Source organism: Nelusetta ayraudi, unplaced genomic scaffold, assembly GCF_046127955.1.
Source record: "Nelusetta ayraudi isolate G7.1 ecotype Tasmania unplaced genomic scaffold, CSIRO-AGI_Nayr_v1 ptg000050l, whole genome shotgun sequence".
NCBI classification, from domain to species: Eukaryota; Metazoa; Chordata; class Actinopteri; order Tetraodontiformes; family Monacanthidae; genus Nelusetta; species Nelusetta ayraudi.
Genome location: NW_027466100.1, coordinates 3,675,213 through 3,697,321, shown reverse-complemented (window position 1 = coordinate 3,697,321; position 22,109 = coordinate 3,675,213). Strand labels below are relative to the sequence as shown.

Here is a 22,109-nt window from a genome sequence, read left to right as displayed (position 1 = left end):
CGGGTTCAAGGATCACCTAGAACGTGAATAATTTACGAGGGCACCGCAGAGCTACTATTAATTTGGGGATTTTATGACCTTTGAAGCGGCTGAATGAAAGGAAAACACATCTCCTGGATGATGACACATTCCAGTTGGCTCATGGTAGCGGCACAAAGGCTAGCAATCAGTAACAAGGCCATGTGTTAAAATTATTTGGGAGAGGTGATTCCTGCCACAGGACAATTAAATTCAGCCAGGGTTCTGAACTTAATATCTGAATTTGTGAAACGCTGTCATCCAACACCAGCAGACCATGTGACTTTGTCCTCAAATGCAAATTGCAGCAAACAAATCACTGAGTGTTGAGACAAAGTTCAGTTTCTCTACATGTTGCACATTGTGAGGACCAAAGAGGGGGTGGGGGCTGGGGCGGCTATGGTGGCATGATTTTCTTTTGTGTAGACGATCAATGTTATTGTTATTATGATACATAGTAACAGTGGAGTTTCTGCCTGTGCTACACAAGACATTATGATCTGTATATTTAAAATTGCAACAATAACATTTGCTAATGTTGTAATGGGGAATGTGTAAAGAGAATGCAAATCAAAGACAAGTTCAAGTTTAGTACACTCTGCTCCTGAGAGTGTCACAAGCACAAAAAAACAAAAAAAAACCCAGCCAGGCTTTGTGCTGTGGTTGCAGTCATTGAGTTCAGGCGACTGAGGTAGAAGGTGTGCGTAGTATAAACAAAGGTGTGGCACCTCCTGGGAAAGAATAACAAAGTCACGGTGGAAAATCCACACGTGGAAGCCAGTGGCGACAAAGAATTGCCCTGATTCGTCGACGGATAAACAGTGGGGCGAGTGCTGTGTGCAGGGGGAGTGGTTTGCAGGGAAATGCAATAGATATTTGAAATCCGGGACATTTGATGAGCTGTATCAGGAAATATGCGCGCCTGATCCAACGTAGTAGCTGTTGCAATTGTCTTGATTCTGTTGTGTCTGCAAAATATTTGTGGTTTATTAATAACCTTTCTATTAAAAGGTTAATCAGGTCAGACGGCAGTCATGCAAGACTGTGTGTTTTTAATTGTGTTTCCTTGTAGGAGGGGAGAAACAAACAGACAAAAAAAAAAAAAAAACCTGTTGTACAACATGTCAACACACATAAAGAAAATAGGCTGGGATGATGTGAGTCACCACAGACAAATGACATGATAAAAACTAAGATGTTATTTTGAAAGCATTTTGAAGACACAGGGACTTTTTTTGAAATTGCCTCTTACAATTTCCTTGGGAAGGAATTATGAGGAACTTACTTGATTGGTACAATACAAGACAAAACATGCAACAAGATTGTATGGCCAACTGTAGCCTCGCTACAATGCTAAATATTCCATAAAACCTTCATATGCAGGCTCAACTCAGCGTGTCATGGGCCTGTACAAATGCATTTCCTCATCAATTAGGAATAACAAGTTAAAAATATGAAGTAAGAAACCGGGACTCTGTTAGGACGCACACACTCAACCACCAAAAAACAACCCAAATCATCCTCTAATTTGAATGTAATCTCTAAATAGCATCAGGAAAAAAAACGTAATATTTGAGATATTAAGGTTTACATATCACAGATCATGTCACTGAAACATGTAACAATCATTTGTCCTAAAACTCAATTCATTAAAAAACAAAAACAAAACGACCACTCAGATACTTCGAAGACACGTTTGAATGCAAGTAATGGCTGGTGGTTGCAGCATATTTAAAGTTGGTCACTCAACTAACCCTCTATAAATTCATATCGTCTTCCGCTTGCCTGAACTGAACTGCAGGCAGGTTTGCTTTTCGCGCTCCCCTATCTGTGTTCTGTTGGCCAACATCGCCCCCTAGTGAAATGACCGGAGACCGGTTTAATTTTTGTAACGAAAACATAAACCTGGGACCTTCAGTCACACTGAACGCGGGTTTTTTTTTTTTTTTGCCGCGGTCTGCCGCGCGGTATGGCGCAGACAGGCGCAGAGCGCTGTGACGATATCTTGGCGCGAACAATAGGAGTGAAGCCGGTGCTAAAAATAAATAAATAAATAAATAATAATAAAAAACTACACATACATACATACATACATACATACATACATACATACATACATACATACATACATACATACATACATATGTATATATATGTAACGGTGTTATTAAATTGTTTTAGTTCAATTATGTTAAACTTGGTTGGGGCACACTCATGGCTCTTTAGATTTTATTTTTATTTCGTTTTGTATTTGATGTATTTTATTTTGAAGTTAGAGCTTTGCATTCTGGGCGATCCTCAGTACAGAGGAAGCCTATGAAACAGGAGGTGACCAGGTTGCTTTTTCCCTTTTGGCATTGTAAAACACAAATGGAAAAAACAGTGCCAAAATTTTTTGTCTTTGCCTTTTCTTTTGCCCTTTTTCTTTCTCTTTTGCCTTTGCCTATCTATGGTCACGATCTCCAGATGAAGTGTGCGCTGCTTTTAAAAGTCCGGGCAGCTACAGTACGATGGATCTTCTTTCCGTTTTAGTAGTTCTTTTATTTATTTATTTATTTATTTATTTATTTATTTATTTATTTATTTATTGCCGTGTTGTAGTTCTTTAGTAACGCCCCAGTTTAACGATAGATTTACTTATAGTGGCGGTCATAATCATTTGGCGTTTGGCTGGTGATAATGACCGCCACTCCGGATTGTTTAAACTGACCATTGAAATACCTGTAATTAAATAAATCTTTCTCACGATAATTTCACAAGTAGATGTAGGTCATTCTCCATGAAAAAAAGTTGAAAGTCACGGACAGCGGTTTCTCTATCCCACCGCCAAAAAGGGATCCCCTCATTTCTGCCGAAACCCGGGATCGAACCAGGGACCTTTAGATCTTCAGTCTAACGCTCTCCCAACTGAGCTATTTCGGCGTCTTAAAAGCATGTCGTAAATTAGCAATTTTGTAACTATATACAAATACAAAACGCGTCACTCGCACGTCTAATAAATTGATTGAACAAAGACGACAGAATTCTTCTTGGCTAAATAACAAAAATGCGAACATGTTGATAAGTCATTCAGTCATATGTCGAAGTTAAAAAAAAAAAAATTAAAAACTTGAACGGAAGAGGGCGCCATTGAAACACCGCACGCTTGTGAAGCTGCAGTGTATTATATGTCGAATAGAGTCGATTTTACAGTTACACTCATTGAAAGGCGTTAATCTCTTAAGGGAACAATGAATGAATCGAAAGCCACAACACACAGGTCAATACTTAACAGATTATAGCAAATGTGTTTTCTTGGGTTGTTTTTCTCATGCATAGCACAGGACAGTGAGTCCATTTTTTTTAAAATATATATCATGATGCCACCTAAAAATTGTACAGCTATGACTTCTCCATCTATAGGCAACTGCAACTGGCTGAAGGTGAAATACTATCTTTATCTTTATCCATGAATTGTGCTGCTATCTGTGTTTTTCCCTCTGTTCCCGATCCCTCATTTCCACCAAATACACAATCTTTAGTCTTACTGACAGACTCCCCCCCCCCTCACTCAGCTATTCGTCTGGCAGTAGACAAAACATTTGTCCAAATTAGTGCTGTGTGAATGCTGCCATAAATCACAAGGTGTTGGGTGGGTGGTATAGGATGCTATAAATATTTGTTGTTCCTTCAGACTTATGAGCTGTGTGGTTATCGAATAACCAAATGTGAGAATATTTTCACAGTATAATATTGTGAGACTCAACAAGGCCAGAGGAGGAAACACAAAAGCCAATGCAATAATTTCCTCACTGTTTCCCCCCCTTTTTTTCTTGCTGGTTTTCTGCAGTGATGCGGTGCTGTCCCGTTATTAGTCATAAGATGTCCCAATGCCAGCTTTATGCCTCCCCCCATCCCTCTTTCCCTGCTAATCTACCCTCCTCGTTGCCTCACTCTCTTTCTCTCCTCCTCTCTTTCTCCATTTTTTTGTTCCTCTGTCATCCCCCAAGGTGACTTTCCATCCTTCACAGGCACTGCAGATTTTTTCTGCTTTGTTCTGGAGGCCCCTCAGAGTGGATAAGAGATGAAGCCGATGCAGACCGACGGAATAAAAATAAATAAAAAGGAGCGCCATGAAATGACGGTGTGAAAGAGGAGAGACTGATGGGCTTTAAGTGCATCGGTTCTGCAATGTTGTTTCGCAGCACAAATAAGTCAGGAATTCAACTCACTCTCACACTGTGCACGCAGCTCCAGACACGTCCTGTGACATCACCTTTTATACAGGTACTTACCTGGTGGCCACGTTTTCTTTTCATCCGTGCTTGTGATCAGTATAGTTGTCACATCACAGTGAATAAACAGTGAGGGCATACCACGCTCACCATTAAATACAGCCAGTATCTGGGGCGGAGTTTCTAAATTTAGGAATTTAGGGATCAAAGAACCGGAGAGTGGAAATAGGAGACATAGAAAGGCAGAGGCAGCTGGAAAAAAAAAGGAGAATGATTTGGACAGTAACGTCCAGAGAAAGAGGAAGGGAGGCCTCCATATACAGCACACAGAGATGAGTCCATGCAGTTGGCAGTTAAGACACAACAGCCCAGTAATGTAACCTTCCCACTAGAAGATTCTAGTAAATTCTTGAAATAAACAATTTTAAATTTCCATTCATGTGGAGGAAAACTTTTCAGCCAGCAGTTTTGTAAAAAATAATAAAAATGACCTTTTTGCAACTGCATTGAATTCTCCATGTGACAATGTTCCATTATCAGCTGGGAGGAAACATTGGTTCAAATAGTTGAAAATAGATGACAAGTCAACAGCAAACTGAGATAAGATTACCTTTTTTAATACAGATTCTGCGCTATGTAATAACACGTAATATAAATCTTATACAATACTAATATTTCTCTATACACATGGTCATAAATGTACAGTACATTGTACACACATACATAATTAACACAAAAACGCTTTTTTTTTTTTTTTTTTTTTTTTTACAGTAACTTGCTCAGAGTTTAACACAATGGCTGAGTTTTCAGTCCAGTAGATGATTGTGACTGAAAGAAAATAAAGGAAAAAACTAAACAAAACAAGACAATTCCCCCCCCTTTTGGACTAAAACCAAAACATAAACTTCATTATTTACATCCCTGAAAAAATGTACACAAATACACAATAATTGTTGTCTGCCTCACAAATAGTGTAAAAGGTGATGAAGGAGATAGCCCAAAGCCCAAGAAGCTCTCCAAAACTTGAGCTTATACAAATTTTAAAGTGTATTGTATCTACTACCTCACAGAAATGTTAATCTATATTGTAACACCCATAATGCAATAGCCGATCAAGGGCTGCTTTTTTTTTTAATTTGTCATGTGTTCCGAACATTTGGAAATGAGAAATGAAGCCCTGAGGAGAAAGAGAGACACAGGTATAGTGAATTGTGTCCAGGATGCTGACAGAGGCGTTTGTGTTTTCTCAGTCACTCAAAGTGCTGTTCAGAAGCTGTGACTCTGTCCTACAGAGCAACACAATGCTAATATGAGGAGGTGCCCCAGCTCTCCGGTTTGAGATGCTAGTTTACCTGCAGTGACTACATTTTTATTTTTATTTATTTATTTGTTTTTTTAAACAAAATGCTGCCCTTTAATTTCCACTTTAAAAACTAAAGTGATATGATTTCAGTGGTATTACAGTGACCTGTGTGGTTACGATTGCTTCACATAACTGATTTATACATTTTGCTTAGTGGCATAACACCCCAGCAGATTAGTAAGTCCCCGTTGCTCTCCTTTCCTCCTGTACGCTCACTAGAAATACAAAACTCACAAGTCTGTCTTCGTCACATCCTAGAGGTCATTGCTTTGCACACGATTTATTGCACATAATCATGGACGCACGCGCACTCATGCACACATGCAAACTTACATTCAGGCGTACACATTTGGAAAGTCATTCGCTCCTATGTCATTGTGGCCGTCTTGCCCTTGAAAACACGGTGCTCACAATTTAAAATAAAAATCTTAATCAGCATTTTTCTTTTTAAATTTCTGTAAATAGTTCTTTATAAGCCTGTAAACATGAAATTTGTATACTTGTCTTTACCTGCCATTTATTTGCTTTAGCTTCAATAATGTGTAAATGCTGTTACTCCGGTACATTATTGTAAACATACGCCAGCACACATTCAGCACCATGAGGATATTTTAACACAGCTCAATTAAGGCATGGAAATTAGGTGACAGAAAACTTCTGTTAATGTTCTTTTCTTCAGAAAATATCTGTGCAGGTAGATATTGGTGTGCTTTCACAGATACTGACTTAGTACAGATTAATGTGCATTAGGTATGTGTGTGTTTGTCTATCTGTGCATATGAACATGCACGTGCAAGTTAAAGTTGTGAGTAGGAGCATTAATATAGTTTATACCTCTGCTGTTTTATTCAATTTGACTCAACTTGATGGGTGCGTGCCTGCATTTGTTGATCACTGTGGCTGTCGTGCTTTGTCATAGTGCTTTGCCTGTTGTGTTACTGCGGAAACGCCACTGTGCCACTCTGGCGGTGGACTAACGAGGCCCAGTTGCAGGACCAGCCGTCAGCAGCCTCTCATTAGAGCTGTGGACTCGCCTGTCTCCACATCTGCATGGAGGCAGAGGTCGCGTGATTTGTCCTGACCTTTGTAAACTAATTCGTTGTCATTTTTCTCACACCCACCTCCAGCAAATTAGTGACATACTGTACTTTAAATTTGCAAATACGCACACACACACGCGCGCACACACACACACACACACACACACACACACACACACACACACACACACAATCTCTGAAGACAAGCCTCATTCCCTCACCACCTCAGTGAGGCACCGATCCGTGCCATCACTGGCCTCCACCCTTGGCTTACGGGCCTTCCTCTGACCTCCACCCTCCACCCAGGAGTTGTGAATAACTGTTCCCCCGCTGGGAGCCGGGTCCACCTGCAAAAGAGACACCACCCGTTTCTTCACGCGTGTCTTGAGGGCACGGCGCAGCTTTTGTCTGGTGAAGGCATAAAGCAGAGGGTGGAAAATAGTTGTCCCGTATGCCATGGCCAGGAAGCAGAGGCGCAGGCGCACCAAGCCGTCGCTGGGGCCCAGACACAGGATCAGAACGTTGACTGCGGACAGTGGAGCCCAGCAGCCAATGAAGGTGGAGATGATTATCAGGGACATTTTTAACACTCGACGCTGGCGCTCCCGGCGGTCTCTGTGCCTGCGCACGGCGCGCCTCAGGGCGATGATGGCCGACACCGACGCCTGTACGCCCATTGAAGAGGCAGGGAGCGGAGAGATGGCGTTGGTCGGGTTCGAGACTGAGGCCGGGGTCGGAGATGCTGGGGTGGCCGGCGTCGTAGCCACCGGGGTGGTGGCGGCGGTGCTGACAGTGGTCACGGTCGCTCCGCTGTCGGACATTCCCTGGGGTACAGAGGAGAGTGCAGGAGGTGACGTTGGTGTCGGAGTGGGGGAGGGTATGAGTGGCGGGTGGTTGAGGTTCTGGTTGGGGTTGGAGGAGACTGTCTCCGTGGGCAGGCTCAGGTCCTTCATCTTCTGCCTCCGGCAGCGTATCCTGCAGGTGGAGTCGCTCTTTGCCCGCGTAGTCCGCATCATATGGGAACCAATGCGAATGTTGAGAGCCTGCAAGATCCTGGAGTAGGTGAAGAGCATGACAATGACGGCGACGAAGAAACAGGGCACTTGCAGCAGTAAGTGGTAGTACATCGCCAGGCCTGTGTAGTAGCCTTGGCCCCCTACACACAGCAGAGTCCTGTTCTGCCACACAGGAGGCAGGTGGTGGGGAGGGGTGGATGGCTGCGGCTGAGGTGCAGAGGATGGAGACTGGGAGGTAAAAACGGGGTTCAGAGCTGCAGTGGTTAGCTCGAAGGTACGGTTGCGCCCGTCTGCCTCCTCGTCCTCACCGTTATCGGTGCCAGACGAGAAAAAGTCGCTCTCGAGGAAGGGCAGGAAGAAGACTGCTAGAGACACGGCCCACACCGCTGCCAGGAGCAGCGCCGCCCGCCGGGGGGTCAGCAAGCGGCTGGCCGGGCGCACGGAGATATCATAGCGGTCCAGGCTGATGACCAGCACATTGACGGCGGTGGCCACGCTGGTGAAAGTCACGCAGGCCTCATGGAAACAGCAGAGCATAGCCAGGCTGCCCACCCCGCTACCGTTGGCCGGCAGCAGAATGACGGCCACGGTCAACGGCAGGCACAGCACGCACACCAGGATGTCCAGCACGTGCAAGTTGACCGTGACCAGGTTGCTGACGGAGTCCACCAGGTTGGACTGGGCGCAGTAGAGCACCAGCACGGTCAGGTTGCTGCTGAAGCCCAGCACCAGCTCCAGGACGAGGACGGTGGTCAGGGACACCTGGAAGCCCAGTGGGTAAGCGGCGGCGGCGCCACTCCAGGCCTCCTCCGCTCCTGCCTCGGCCCTGCCATCCAGCAGGCCCGCCGCCTGACCGTCGCTGGTCTCCAGGAGGTCACGATAGCCTTCGGTCTCCATTGATGCCGCGTCGCTCCGCTCCTTTACGCATAGCAACGGCTACGGCTATAACGGTCCTGCGCACCACCACACCATGCTCTGCCGTTCCCCCTTTGGCGGTGGTGGTGGTGGGGTTGGGTTTGGGGGGCAGTGGAGAGAACGATGGCCAAGTCGCTGTCGGAATCTGGGGGGGTTGGCAGACAAGAGGACAGAGAAAGATCAAGCGTTTATCAGTCACTCAAAAAACACAGTGCAACAAGTACAAGTCAATCTTGTCACATTTCACAAGTGACGGTGCAGCTTTAGCCTGACACAGCGGGGGGTGAAAGCGGATCCTGGCAGTCGACTGGAGTCACAGGTTGCAGTTGGAGCTGCCGAGTTGACGGCCCGCTGGTGCCTCAGCGCTCAGGCAGTGAGTCGGATACATGCTCGGCATCGACAATGGTGACGGCTCAGGCGGGACTCGTGCCTTTGGGGGAAAGGTGCTGCTGCTGCTGTGTGTGTGTGTGTGTGTGTGTGTGTGTGTGTGTGTGTGTGGACTGGCCGTGCAGTAGTCTTTTGCGCAAAGACCCTGAACAATCTGCACGTTTGAACAAATCCACGTAAAATGCTCCTCACTGCACTCACAGCGCATATACTACTCCATACGCCTCCCTCAGATACACAGAGCTGTGCCTCTTGTGAGTTTGAGTGGGTGGAATTTTGATTCGTTATTACACAACGTGGATTATATAGGTCATACATGGAAAGGCAAGAGACGGTATGTGGTGTGCGGTTAAGGTGCCAGTGTCGGTTTGCCCGTGATTTTTGTGAGTGGCCGCCACCTGAACTTCAGTCACTCTTTTGGGACTGAAAGTGTAGTCATCATGACAACGCAAACACAAATCTAGATCAAATCCAGGACGTACCCGGTTGAAGAAACTCCAATTTTTAAAACCCTTTGTCTTCCCTTCTCTCTTCTACCTCTAAAAGGGAGAAGCAGGCAGGGACATCAGCAGGGTGGTGGAGACGCCGTGCAGTGAATGTCAACGGACGGCAGGCACCTAACTGACAGTGGCAGCAGTTAATAGTTCTCACAGGGAGTCGTAATGAAGACGAATGGATCAATGATCTGCCGACAGCAGCGCATAAACAACGCTATCAGTGAACGACAAACTCCCTGGGTATATCCTCTCCCCGCAGCCCCGCTTTCTCATCCGCCTGCCCTCGCACCTCTCACACCTTCCCACATTGTTCTCTCCCTTCTTTATTGGCGCAGATGACTTCTTTTGCTTGTAAATTCATGCAATCGGTGGTTGGCTGCATCTTCTCCTTTCTTTGGGAAGCCATTGTGAAGTCTTGTGAAGTGAAGTGACTCGAAAACCGTGACAAAAAAAACTATTCTGTGAGGATAGCTACACCTGATAGCTGTGAGGAACCTACAGGTGTGTCCTTACTGGCAGCGCTGACTCGAGTCTTTGCCGTCATCCTCGACTCTGCCACGGCGCTGTCTTATTGTCACCCTCATGTTTGCCCTTTTCTCCTTGTTTTATTTCACAGTCCCCCCCCCCCTCCCCCCTGTCATTTGTCATGTGGAAAGGACCTGCAGGCAGAACAGGGCTCACTGTGGAACGGCTTTCTATCTTAATCCACTAATGGGTTCCATGGGGTCTGAGGTGTTGCTGGAACATTGATTTAAAGCATCATTGATCTGCCTGTCCAACAAGCCCTTACCAAGAGAGCAGAGAGACACGCTTCCCTTCTCATCGTGTCTTAGTGCATCTGGTATTTTAAATGCTGTGTACAATAGTTCTTGTCTCAGCTGTTGTCTTATGTCAAAAAACATTCTACAAACACTGAATAGCATCAGCAATGTGTGTTTGCGATTATTTAAGCAGCGGTTTGAACTAGCGGACCGAGGACAGTGTGACCTTAAGGCTGACAGCAGAGAATAGTCATGTTAACAAAGGAGCACTTATTATTTAGCAGTCAGTCACTTAAACCAATCACAGGGGGAATGCACCTGTCAATAGCGCATTGACCTGGCAGGCCGCGCCTTCAACCCCATGCAAAGGTTAGCAAAGCACTACAGTAAATGAGTATTGTTGTACGGTCCGTTTTTTTCAACATTACAACATTGCATTCAAAAAAGAGAAGCAAAATTGGAGGAAGGTGTTTGTACAAGTAAGATCACTGCCATCAAAAATTTGTATCAGAAATGTCTATGTCGATGTTTACTGTTTCTTTGCCTCTTGGAGTGAATATAGTATTCATCCTGCAGCCACTGGTTTGATCAGCTTCATCAAATACCAAGCAATCACCTGCTTCCTTGAACAATCGAACCAATTATTTCAAGTGGGTGATTTTGCGCTGATGAAGTGAGAGGGCTGGGTGGCTTTCAACAGAAGTCATTCACACTTTTCTATGACAGAACAAAACAATGAGACACAATCAGCCGCGTGATAACAAATACTTGTGGTACTCTGATGAGCTGGTAGGAGAGACAAAGGGCCACAGCCACAAGATTAGATGAAGTCTGCATTAGCATTGGGTTGTAAGGAAGGCAGAACAAAATGTCACAAGTGTTTCATGTGAATTGCTTTTACTGAGGAAAGTTACAATCATTTTATTTGTATGGAGATAATACACAGGCAATTCTTCAGTGAAATCAGGGAATAAGGCTGGAGGTGGACTTCTGGTTGCCTCTATTTTTATAAAACAATATTTACAATCATTGCAAGAGTTGCTATGATGAAATCAGTTAATCTTCTATTTTTTTTTTTAATGTTTCATTAATTCTTTCATTTAATCATAAAAAACTAAATAATAGTTCACTCACCCACTCAAATCCAAACCATATATATAAAAATTAAAATGTCTTTTGTTCCTGGGTTTTGGATTTGACGAACCAAAGAAATAAAAATCCTGACAATTGTTTATAAATGTAATGGTGAACAAAATGGTTAATCAATGAATGCTCTGCACATAACATGTCTGATAGAATTACTGTAGGTGTGGGTGCATTTTATTCATACAAGAAAGTGGAAAACAAGATGGAAACACTCTAAGATATTGGCAGGTCAGGACGCATTAACAGACCTGTGCTGCATAAGATGTTTTATGACCTGAACAAAAGGGTTCGCAAAGACACAAATCTAACATGTCGAGTTTCGCGACAACACAGAGTTGACAGTTCTTTCAGGAGATAAACAAGCCTCAAACCTCAGTCATGGAGTCATTTTGATTGATTGTTGGAGAGAATAATCTCCTCTCTCTTACAGTTTAGTAAATCTTCCCCTTAGTTATCCATCAGCAACATAACTGTCAGTGACGTAATGGAAGGGAAATATGTCAATTGTTTGCCCAATGCATAGGCAAAGAAGCAACGGTCACCTCCAGATTAGTTTGACTTTGAGAGAGGCTGGTGACTCAATTACTGTTGACAATGTGCTTTGCCTGTGATAATGCGATAATGCCTAGATGGAGGGGTTCCTGGACCCTCCCGTCGAGGTCCTATGTCAGGGCTCCACTCTGTTTTTTGTGTGCTTAGAATGCAAGTGGATAGCGACTGGACATGGAAAAAACAATTTTTAACAGCGGATGTAAAGGGGGTATAGATAGTAGTCTTTTTCCCCCCACAATCCTGAATTGGTTTTTGCACTTTGAGCTCAGCCAGCGGCTAAATTACTTTTGGTAAACACAGAGACAGAGAGATTTTTCCCCCCTCAGGTATGGTCTGGAAAAAAAGAAAAAAAAGAAAAAAAAGAGACGAAATGACCGTACTGGTCATTTAATGTCGAAAGAGCAGTACTGTGTATATAGTCACTTCATAATCAAGGTCCTCTAGGGAAATTAAGAAATTGTTTTGTAACAGATAGGCAAAGTAATAATAATGGCTCTGGATGCTGATGGTTTCTCCCTGATGATGAACAGAGAGCAATTGTTTTTATTTTTGTTTTCTTTTGTATAGTCTTATCAGTTTGATGGATTTTAAGACCCAGGACAAAGGCAGAAGAAAAACTCTTCACTTCCCAATTATTGCCTGGTACTGGTAGAAACAAGCTGATTTTGCTGCTGCTTTACTATTACTGACTATTACATGCAGACGTAAAAAAAAACTAAAAACACAAGCAGTCCTACTTCAGAAGGAAACATCACACTCGACTTATTTCAAGCAAGATGAAACCGAGATGACAACCGCACTTCTGGGCCAGTGAACCTGTCCGATAAACAACAAACACGCACACGTTAACCAGCAGGCCTGAAATGAGGCAGAAACACTTTATTAAATTTGGCCCATTGCACCATGATTGCTGTCCGTCGCGCTGCTGCGTGCCGAAGGTAAAAATCCTGCGCCACGCCTGAGGGCTTTTTCACCTCCTGTCCTCTGCAATCCAGCGATGACAGCGTGCTCGGTACACGTGTGACTCCCGTTTGCTAATTATTTAAATAGAAGCGCCGGCTGAATGTGCCCTCCACGAAACCTTCTATGCTCGGTCTGCATATTTCAGCAGCTGTAACAACTTTTCCACAAAAAAAAGGATGTGCCTGCTGAATCTTTTATGATTCGTGCCATTATTTTGAGGCGTTAGAGTGTTCCCTAATTAGTCTCTTATCTCCATACTGTTTTCGTGAGGCAAATCACTTGGACCGGTAGAGCAACCCTCGGTTAGCGCGAAATATCCTTTCATGTTGTTCTGATGTCAGCAGGTGCTCTAACTTTTAATATACCTGCTGCTGTGGCTCGTATTCAGCAGTTGGAAATGATCCAGCTCTTCTCCATATGCCTTGTGTTTTTATGTCCAACTCGGGGCCAGGGATTGTCAGTGTTATTTGCACGAGGCCACTAACCACAGTAGATGTAGCTGATGTGTATATCAAGCAAAGGTGTTAAAAAAATTAAGAAGAAATAAAAACAGCATCAGTATCAATCAACGACTGTGAACCTAGCATCTGCATCTCTATTTGTGTATTACAAACAAGCAAAAAAAGAAAGAAAAAACACAAGCGCTAACTGGTACGGCGAGATTTGGGACCCTGCTCTTTCATTCCACGTGACTGACATCAAAAGGTGACATTTTGAGCTAAAGGGGAAACGATGACAGGAAAGAGGGGAAGAGCAGAAGAGAGGGGGGAAGGCAGCGAGGTTGATGGTGCATGCGGCAATGCTACTGTGAGTCATAGCAGTCTTAGGCATTCTCACCATCCGCGCTTGGACAATCAATCAAAGGCTTAATTTGCCCGCTCGATTCTTCCCGCAGCACGAACAGACAGCAGCCACCAGCTGGGTAGCAGCATCCCTGGCACGCTCCCAGCAAAGCAGCCCGAAGTGGCTGACAGCACAGGCAGCTATTGCACCCATGTGTTTTGATCAGGGGGCGTCTTTTTAAAATGAGGGCATGCACTGGCGAGAACCGGACTCCAGGAAGAGACTGGACGAGAGGCTGGACCGGTCCTGATGAGCCTCAGGGACCGTCATCCAATCAGTGCTGCAAACCAGCCTGGTAGTCTCATGGTAGGGGGTCCACCCTAAGATTGGGAGGTTGTCGGTTGCATCCCCAGCTGAGTCATGTCAAAAAGGCCTTGGGTCGAAAAAAGTCGCGTCCACACGCTAGCAGATGGAAACGGAACGGTGGGTGAAAACGATGTAATGCGTATGCCACAGCGAAACGTGGCGCTGTTAAAAGACGCTGACACAGCCAACGGACCAAGAATATGAAAATAAGCCCATTTCCGCTACATGCCAAACACGAAAAATAATTGCCATGTGGACGAAAGGCCGTAACGGTTAAATACTTTACCGTTTCCACCAAAAAACGTTCCCGTGGGGACAGGTCCCAATGGTACCCATTGTCTCCCTGCATTAAACTCAGTATTTGGGGTTAGACTTTGGGGGGAAGATCACCTCACGATTCCCGAGCACGGGATCTCTGCTACTCTTTTGGGATGTGACTGTCCGTGGGACTTTAACTACCGTCTTTCCACATTACCTGCCCACATGCCCCCCCCCCCCCCTTTCACTCTTGCCATTCCACACACGGGAGGAGCACTAGTGATCTTTACCCAAAAGGTCTCGTCGATCCTTAGGGTAGGTTTACTAGTTCTTATTGGAAAAAAGTCCAAGTCTAGATCCAGCACTTGTCCATGCTTCCTGCCTCAGAAAGGTGGAAACTTGTGTTTCCTGCTTCCTGTGCTCCACCTCTTCCTCTCACCTATGCCTATAACATATGTCACTGCCACCGTGTTTCGGAAACAAAAGTGAATACTACATCTAAGGGTGAAAAAAAAATATGTCAACGATAAGTTGAACCACTCCTACACGCAGCAAGAGGCAGACAGATGGCAGGGTGAGGTGAGTCCACACCTCGTGTGCTTAAAGCAACTTCCGACTTGCGTCTGAGGCAAAGTTGGCGGAGGACGGGACAGTGTGAGGACGACGGCCGGAAGTGGATGCGACAAGGGGCTGATGGATGGCGGTGGCGGTACGGGGGGGTTAGCGTGCGGACAGATGCGGAGCGCTGCTGTGATCGCCGGAGGGTTCGATGTTTGCTCCCCGCTCACTACCTCCATTCATCCATTTCTCTCTTCTCAATAGCCCCAGCCGTGCCGCCTCGCCTCCCCTCTCCACACCATCCATCTCACAGCCGCCACGTTTGCTCTCCGCTTTTGCGCCGCAAAATACTCCCCCACAGCCGTCCACCCCTCTTGCGCCTGCACTGGAATAAATGGTGTTCCGATTGTCCAGCGCCAAAGCGATGCCTCGTGGTACAATGCCGTTGCAATAAAGCTTCTCATTTTCTGCCACTTCGTATCCCTCCGCACTTGACGGGTAACTGCTGGAACGTCAATAAGTGAGCTATACTGAGCTGGTTAATTATCACGGGGAATAATCTACAGTAACAGCCTCATTCGTCTGGAAGACCTTGGTCTCTAGGACAGCCACGGTCCGCAGCATGAGAGGCATCATTATCCCCGGACAGCCTGTTCAATGGATTTCAGTTAGCGCCACCATTCATCATCGATGCTCTTCAGCTTTCTATAAGAATGTGAATATGAAGTTCCAAGCCGGTAATTTTGCTATTACATGCGCCGCCCATCAATAAACGCTAATCAGGCCTGTGCGTTTGGGGGATCTTTGCAACAAAAAGGAATCAAGGTAAAGGCCTGTGGGATGAAATAAGAAAAGAAAAAAAAGGCACACAAGTGGCAGCAAGTGGAATTTGTTACCTAAATCAGAGCGGAGGAGGGCTGCTTCCTTGCTCATCGCACAGAATAGCTGTGATTAGCTGCAATTATGACCGGTGAAATAATGGTAAAGTGGTACAACTGCATTCAGTACATTAAACAAAGCCATGAATTATTCCGATGGTAAGTGTTCTTCTGTAATCAGCAGAGTTTCTCTCTTTCTGAAGCACTTGTCATTGGAAGGAGAGTCACCGGTATACTGAACTTTCATTACTTCTGTGAAGGCGGTCGGATGGTTTATTTGTCAGCAAAATTGTAGAGAACAAAGTAATACTTATTTCTCACTCTTCAGTGTTTATGGTTATAAATTTGGTTACAAAGCTGAATGTTGCTTTGGCTGTACATCAGTAGATGAGAAGTAAAATGTTCAATGGTACAAAACAAATGGTGCGAAATAAACACAATCAACCCATTAAATAATGTTTATAGTGATTTCAAAATTATTCCAAGTCATCCTTCTGAATCCTTTTCCAGACTGGATCCTTCTCCTAGTTCTCTCTCAGGTTGATCCTGACAGCGCCTCTATTGTTCTTGCTGCAATTCCAAGCTCCCGTCCTCCAGCAGCTCCTGTCCTGAAGGCTGCTGCATTGCGTACTGATAGATGGACCCATGCACCAGGAGCTTCAGGTTAAAGCTGCACCTATTAAAAGGCCCTCTGTGCAGCAACCTGTGAGACCTGAGTTAAAGTATTTACTATTTTAACCTCCTCTTTTCTCACCCGCCTGGCCAACAGAATAGTCCTACACTCAGCCAAGCCCACCTGAGGCGCTGAATGCTGCAAACAAACCTCCCCCGTGCTTGGATGCACAACCAAGGTAAATACTTCTGGTGCAATTATTTCATTAACCTAAACAAATGTAATTAAATTCAATTGAATAAATTACTAATTTAGCATTTAGCAATTTCATATTCAGTGGTGGAAAAATGCTTTTAGAACAACAACACGGAAAAGTCAAAAAGCTGTGCTGCAAAGTGCACCCCAATAATCAGACTAAAACCCTGTTTTCACTTGGCAAAAACATAAAAGTTTTTTTTGTTGCAGGGTAGCATTTTGACGACCCGGCCATCAACGTGAATGTGTCAATTACGCACAGTTTTGCATTTCAAATTTGGGATATTTTGTTTAATGATTTGCGTTATTTGACAACGTGCTTCTCACGTAAGTAATACCTCACAAAACTGAACCCCAAGTGAAAATGCTACATTCCAGGAAATAGCCAGCTAGGAGAGCACATGAAGACGGCTGCCCCACTGGAAATTCCACCTGTTTTTAGGATTCACTTTACAGTCATTGCTGTGAAAGCACGACAACTGAAAAACTGTAAAACCAAATGGTGCATTTACAAACAAACAAACAAACAAACAATACAAACAAAGTGATTTCAAATCTGACCTGCTTGACAAGTCTGCGTAGAGGAATGATGCAATGTACATCTGAGCTGGCCGTAGGATATAAATTGTCACCGCTGTCATTAGAACTTGGATCTGTAAAGTTGAACTTAACGAGGACCCCCCCCCCGAAAAAGTATTTCCTATTCTTTCTTCTCAAGTATTTCTTAAATCTTTTAAATGTATTCATAGTATAAATCTGGTGCACAGTAATGTTAAAAACAGTAACCTTAAACAGAAAGGTAACTTAGAAGAGACTTGTTTGATTTTTGTTTTTTTTCCGTATTTTTTAACTACCTGAGTGCCAGATAGAAAACACTCAAGGTTTCCAAATGGTAGGGTCAATAGGCAGTTGGCACCCTGCTGCTGCCTGCCGTGTACCGCATGGTATTGACTAAACTCTTGGCAGAGCCACTGGGGAATACAGTGATAACATCTTCTTCGCCAATAAAAGACTTTTGTGCTGTTCTTTGTTTTTCTTCAGGTGTAAAAACTGGCACTCAGTGGTATACCACCATTATTTCAGAATCCAAACAGCTCTCTTGCAATTGTCGCTTTCTGAATTTCTTTTCTTAGGAAGGAGGGCGGTTCATCCCTGCTTTTGTCACGTTTAAAAGGAGACCGATTTGTGATGGAATATAAGGCCAAGTGAAAACATTTTCTACTGGAGCAGCATGGATACACACAGAAAAAAAATGATTGATCCAGGTTTTTGAGGAAAAACTGTAAGATTAACAAGTTTAAATTGGTTCAAAAATTATTGTGAAATGCGTAAATAATTTAACTTCGAGCTCTCCAGGTTATGATGCTTCAACTACTTATCCCTAACAATACATTTCAACAACAAACTATTTTTCTATGAGAATGAGTCTTCAGTGAATCGTTTCATTCCATGTATCATAAAGGAAGAAGTGTGATTCTGACTCTGGCAGCGGTCTCATATTTTATGGGAGGCAGGTGTTTGTAGCCTTCACCTTCATCTTAAATTTAATCAGTCCTCACTCCAGCAGATTGGTGCTCTCTGTGAGAGAAATCCCAAGCAACGAATCGCCTGTTCTATAGGTACCCGAAGCGGACTCCGTGGAGGATTGTGCTTGAGAGGAACGGCGAGCAGATGAAGAAGTCAGCTTAGCCGGAGAGAAAAGCATTTACAGCGATGGGAAAGGGAGGAAAAGTGGAAATGCGCCGCTAGAAGGAGGCGACTAATGTCTGCTGCAGATTTAAATGATTAAGCTGCTCCCCTCCAGAAGGCAATTAGAGCACAATTAATGCCATTTATATCCCAAAGACGGGGCATCGCTGGCCATGAAGAGGGTGAGTCACTGCGGGTGTCTTTATTATCACACCATAATGAAAGACGGAGCCCGACCTGTGGCAGGGAGCACAAACACACCATCCAAATAACACAGAAGAAATTCCTTCATTTTTTTTCCCCGACACCAAGAAGTTACATAAGGATGCTTGGAGGGAAAACAGGACCTTTTGTTACCCCCTTAAATCTCAGTTTCCATCCACTGTGCTCCAATGTATTCAAACATAATTTAATAAGCATTAAGCCTTCTGTGCCACATCTGTTTCATCCCTGTGGACGAGACAAGCTCACAGTCTGTGTCGTCTTCTTCTTTGATTCACGGTCGCCCAAGTCCACCGCTGCCTTGACGGTCTATTTCACCCCAGGTGTCACGGCCACCGTCACCCCACCGTCACCCCACCGCCTCGCTCCCTCCCATCAAGTGTGTCCCTGTTGTGTAGCTGCACACCAAAGTGTGTCTGCGCCGCCCAATCCCCACATCCGACAGTAAATAAACGCCCGCCCGCCGCCCGATCACTTCATTCCGCCGCTGTGAGTTTTCAAGATCGCAACACTGCGAGCAGAAGGAGCTGACAGGAACTTTTAAGTTCCACCACCCTTGCGTTACGCTTCCACCGCTGGTGACGCCACGTAATGCTCTCAACTAGCCTCTGTTTGACGGGTAGACAAGGCCTCTCAATCTCAATCGACGTAGCGTAGCATGTAGCGCTGCCAGAAGCTCCGGCTTCCACTCGCCACACTGCGGCATCTAGCCGAAAGAGTGACGCGCGTGGCGGAATACCCCCCCCCCACCCCCCCCCAACCACCACCACCACCGGCAGCATCAAAGCTCCTCTATAAATACACGCGCCGACGAAAAAACCGCACAGTGACCCATTTGCAAAGCAAACGCAGGCAGTCAACACCAGAGTGAGTGGCAGCGGAAGATGCACGTAAACACTTTCAGAATCGCAGCCTCGCCAGAACATCCACGAGAGGAGAAAACGTGTGTGAGCACGTAGCACGTGCACACACACACACACACACACACACACACACACACACACACGGAAAACAGCGAGGGCTTTGGTGTCCTCTATCCAATATCTTGCAGGTTTTTGCGCTACAGGTCGTATCGTAAAAGATGGAGGTAGTCAGAATCGGAAAGGTTTCACTTGCCAATTAAGTTTCCACTCACAGAAATTTGCTTTGGTTTGATGGGGCGCCAACATTGACTGCACAGAACAACAACAGTTGTTATAGAAAAACAACAACAACAACAACAACAACAACAACAACAACAACAACAAAATAAATAAACAAATCAATAATAATACAAGCACCACAAGACACTTAAAATGTGGGCTGCTTAATAATAAGATCATGGAGGCTAGTAGCTTGTCATGACATACTTCTTGAAATCCTTTCGGTTGGTCAGACGGATAGGAATTAATTGAACTGTGTAAATTCAGGGTTTTTTTTCCTCTCTATTTCAAGACACGCTCGCTGCAGTCGAGTTTGAAAATCAGCCAATTACTGTCTAATCACGCATAAACACAAATGAAATTTCATCTTAAATTGTCACGGGCCCGAACAACCTCTTTCACCTCTTCACATGTTTACATTTCACCCAGGGTCAATGGAGAGTCGTGGCTTCAACATCCATCCATCCATCCATCCATCCATCCATCAATCTATTTTCAATACCCACTTATTCCTTAACTCAGGGGCATGGGGGTCTGCTGGAGCCTCTCCCAGCTGTCATAGGGCGAAGGCAGGGTGACACCCTGGACAAATCGCCAGTTCATCGCAGGGCCACATAGAGACAAACAACCATTTGCACCTACATACACACACGTAAGGACAATTTGAGCTTCCAATTAAACTCACAATTCACTGTGGGAGGAAGCCGGAGAACCCGGAGAGGACCCACGCAGACACAGGAAGAACATGCAAACTCCACACAGAAAGGCGCCTAGCCCGGAATCAAACCCACAACCTTCTTGCTGTGAGGCGGCAGCGCCGACCACTGGGCTATAATGCCCTAAAATATAACACTAAATGACTAAACACACCAGACGTGTGTCATTAGATTAAACATCTAAAGTAATTTAACTTGCCCCAACAGATGGCCTTGGAACTGCTCAAACACAAAATACGCACATGCAGGCAGATTCGCGGTTTTCTTTTGGTGTTTTTTTTTCTTTTGGTGGGTTTTTTTTTTTTTTTTTTTTTTTACAACGGTGGTCCCGCCAGCAAGTGACTTGAATTGTGGACTCAATCTGTTCGCTCGAGCCGATAAATGTCCGAACATTAGTTGCTGAGTTGATGTATGTGGCTCCTAAAAATGATGGAAGGGGAAGCGAAAGGTGTGTGTGTGTGTGTGTGTGTGTGTGTGTGTGTGTGTGTGTGTGTGTGTGTGTGTGTGTGTGTGTGTTGAGGAGGTTGGGGGGGTGGGGGGGTGGCGCAAAGCATGGCGCGTCCATGTGATGGTAGCAACCCTAACCCTGCGGGATGGGGGATCCAGGATCCTGAGCCAAGTTGGATCGCCTCAACCTCTGCGGCTTCGCGGTGTCGCTCTCACCGCTGAGCTCTGAAGTCCGGCTGCTGCTGCTGCAGCTGCTGCTGCTGCTGAGCGGTGAAAGAAATTTGACGCGGTTGGGTGAAAAAAAAAAAAGTTGGGGGCAGCTCGCAGAGGTGATCGCTGTTTGTTCCCCTCCGAGGCTTGGGGTTCGGGTTTGACAGACTCACAGGTTCGCAATGTGTTGTTGCTGCTGCTGCTGCTGCTGCTGCTGCTGCTTTTCGGCCGTGTTTCATTCCGCAGGACTGTCTTTTGGCAAGTAGAGGGGAAGGAAGAAGAAGAAGAAGAAGAAGAAGAAGAAGAAGAAGAAGAAGAAGAAGAGTTGGACTCACCAGTCGGCCGAGCGGGTTTCCCTCCTTTTCACATCTTGCTGCAGGTGTCGGTGCGCTGCGCTACACCGCAGACACTCCGCGCGCTCAAGGCAGGACAGCCGGCTGTCAGCGCAGAACGTGACCAGAATACTTGGCGCGCTTTGTCATAAATATTAGAGAGAGAGAGAGAGAGAGAGAGAGAGAGAGAGAGAGAGAGAGAGAGAGAGAGAGAGAGGAAAGCCCAGCAGCTCGGCTGCGGCTTCTTGTCCTGCTCCTCGCGGATCAGCTTATTATCATCATCATCATCATCATCATCATCATCATCATCATCTTCACCACCACAGTGTTTCTCTTGAAATCCCCGCGTGAATGCGCCGCGCCCGCGCCCGCGCCAGCACACGCACACGCACCTGCCCACTCCGACGCGGACCCGGACTTCCACGGCATCCCGAGCCGCGCGCGCCGAGACTGACTGTGCTGCGCTAAAGCCGCAACGCTGGAGCGCTGCCGCTCCGCCGAGGCGACCAATACGGTGATGTGAGAGGAGGGGGTGGGGGGGGAGGAGGAGGAGGAGGGGGGCTGCTGAAGGATGGAGAGGTTTTTTTTTTTTTTTTTTGTCGGGAAAGGGGAGGAGACTGGGATGCGGAGGAGAGGAGAGAGAGGAGGAGGAGGAGAGGCGTGCGTACGCGTGTTTGTTGGTGGGGGGTGGGGGGCGGGGGCGGTGATGGGTAGCTTCTCGCAAGGACGACCTGGGATTCTTCAAGGGTGAACGCCCCCCCCCCCCAA

At 45.6% G+C, this 22,109-nt stretch overlaps 1 protein-coding gene and 1 non-coding gene across 2 annotated transcripts; both read right to left on the bottom strand.

Moving 5' to 3' along the window:
- Nucleotides 1-2,867: 2,867 nt before the first annotated feature.
- Nucleotides 2,868-2,940, bottom strand: trnaf-gaa (transfer RNA phenylalanine (anticodon GAA)). The gene has a single exon. It is a non-coding gene; the product is annotated as a tRNA-Phe (tRNA).
- Nucleotides 2,941-4,828: 1,888 nt separating this feature from the next.
- LOC142895960 (G-protein coupled receptor 22) lies at nucleotides 4,829-21,808 on the bottom strand. The gene is made up of 2 exons (XM_076037337.1): nucleotides 21,345-21,808; nucleotides 4,829-8,711 (listed from the first exon to the last, which is right to left on the bottom strand). Exon 2 carries the CDS (start codon nucleotides 8,546-8,548, stop codon nucleotides 6,845-6,847), a length of 1,704 nt encoding a protein of 567 aa, XP_075893452.1. The 5' UTR covers nucleotides 8,549-8,711; nucleotides 21,345-21,808; the 3' UTR covers nucleotides 4,829-6,844.
- Nucleotides 21,809-22,109: the final 301 nt, after the last annotated feature.

What these genes read in the sequence shown, in the direction of transcription:
- LOC142895960 (XM_076037337.1), bottom strand. Translation starts at nt 8,548, where the DNA reads ATGGAGACCGAAGGCTATCGTGACCTCCTGGAGACCAGCGACGGTCAG.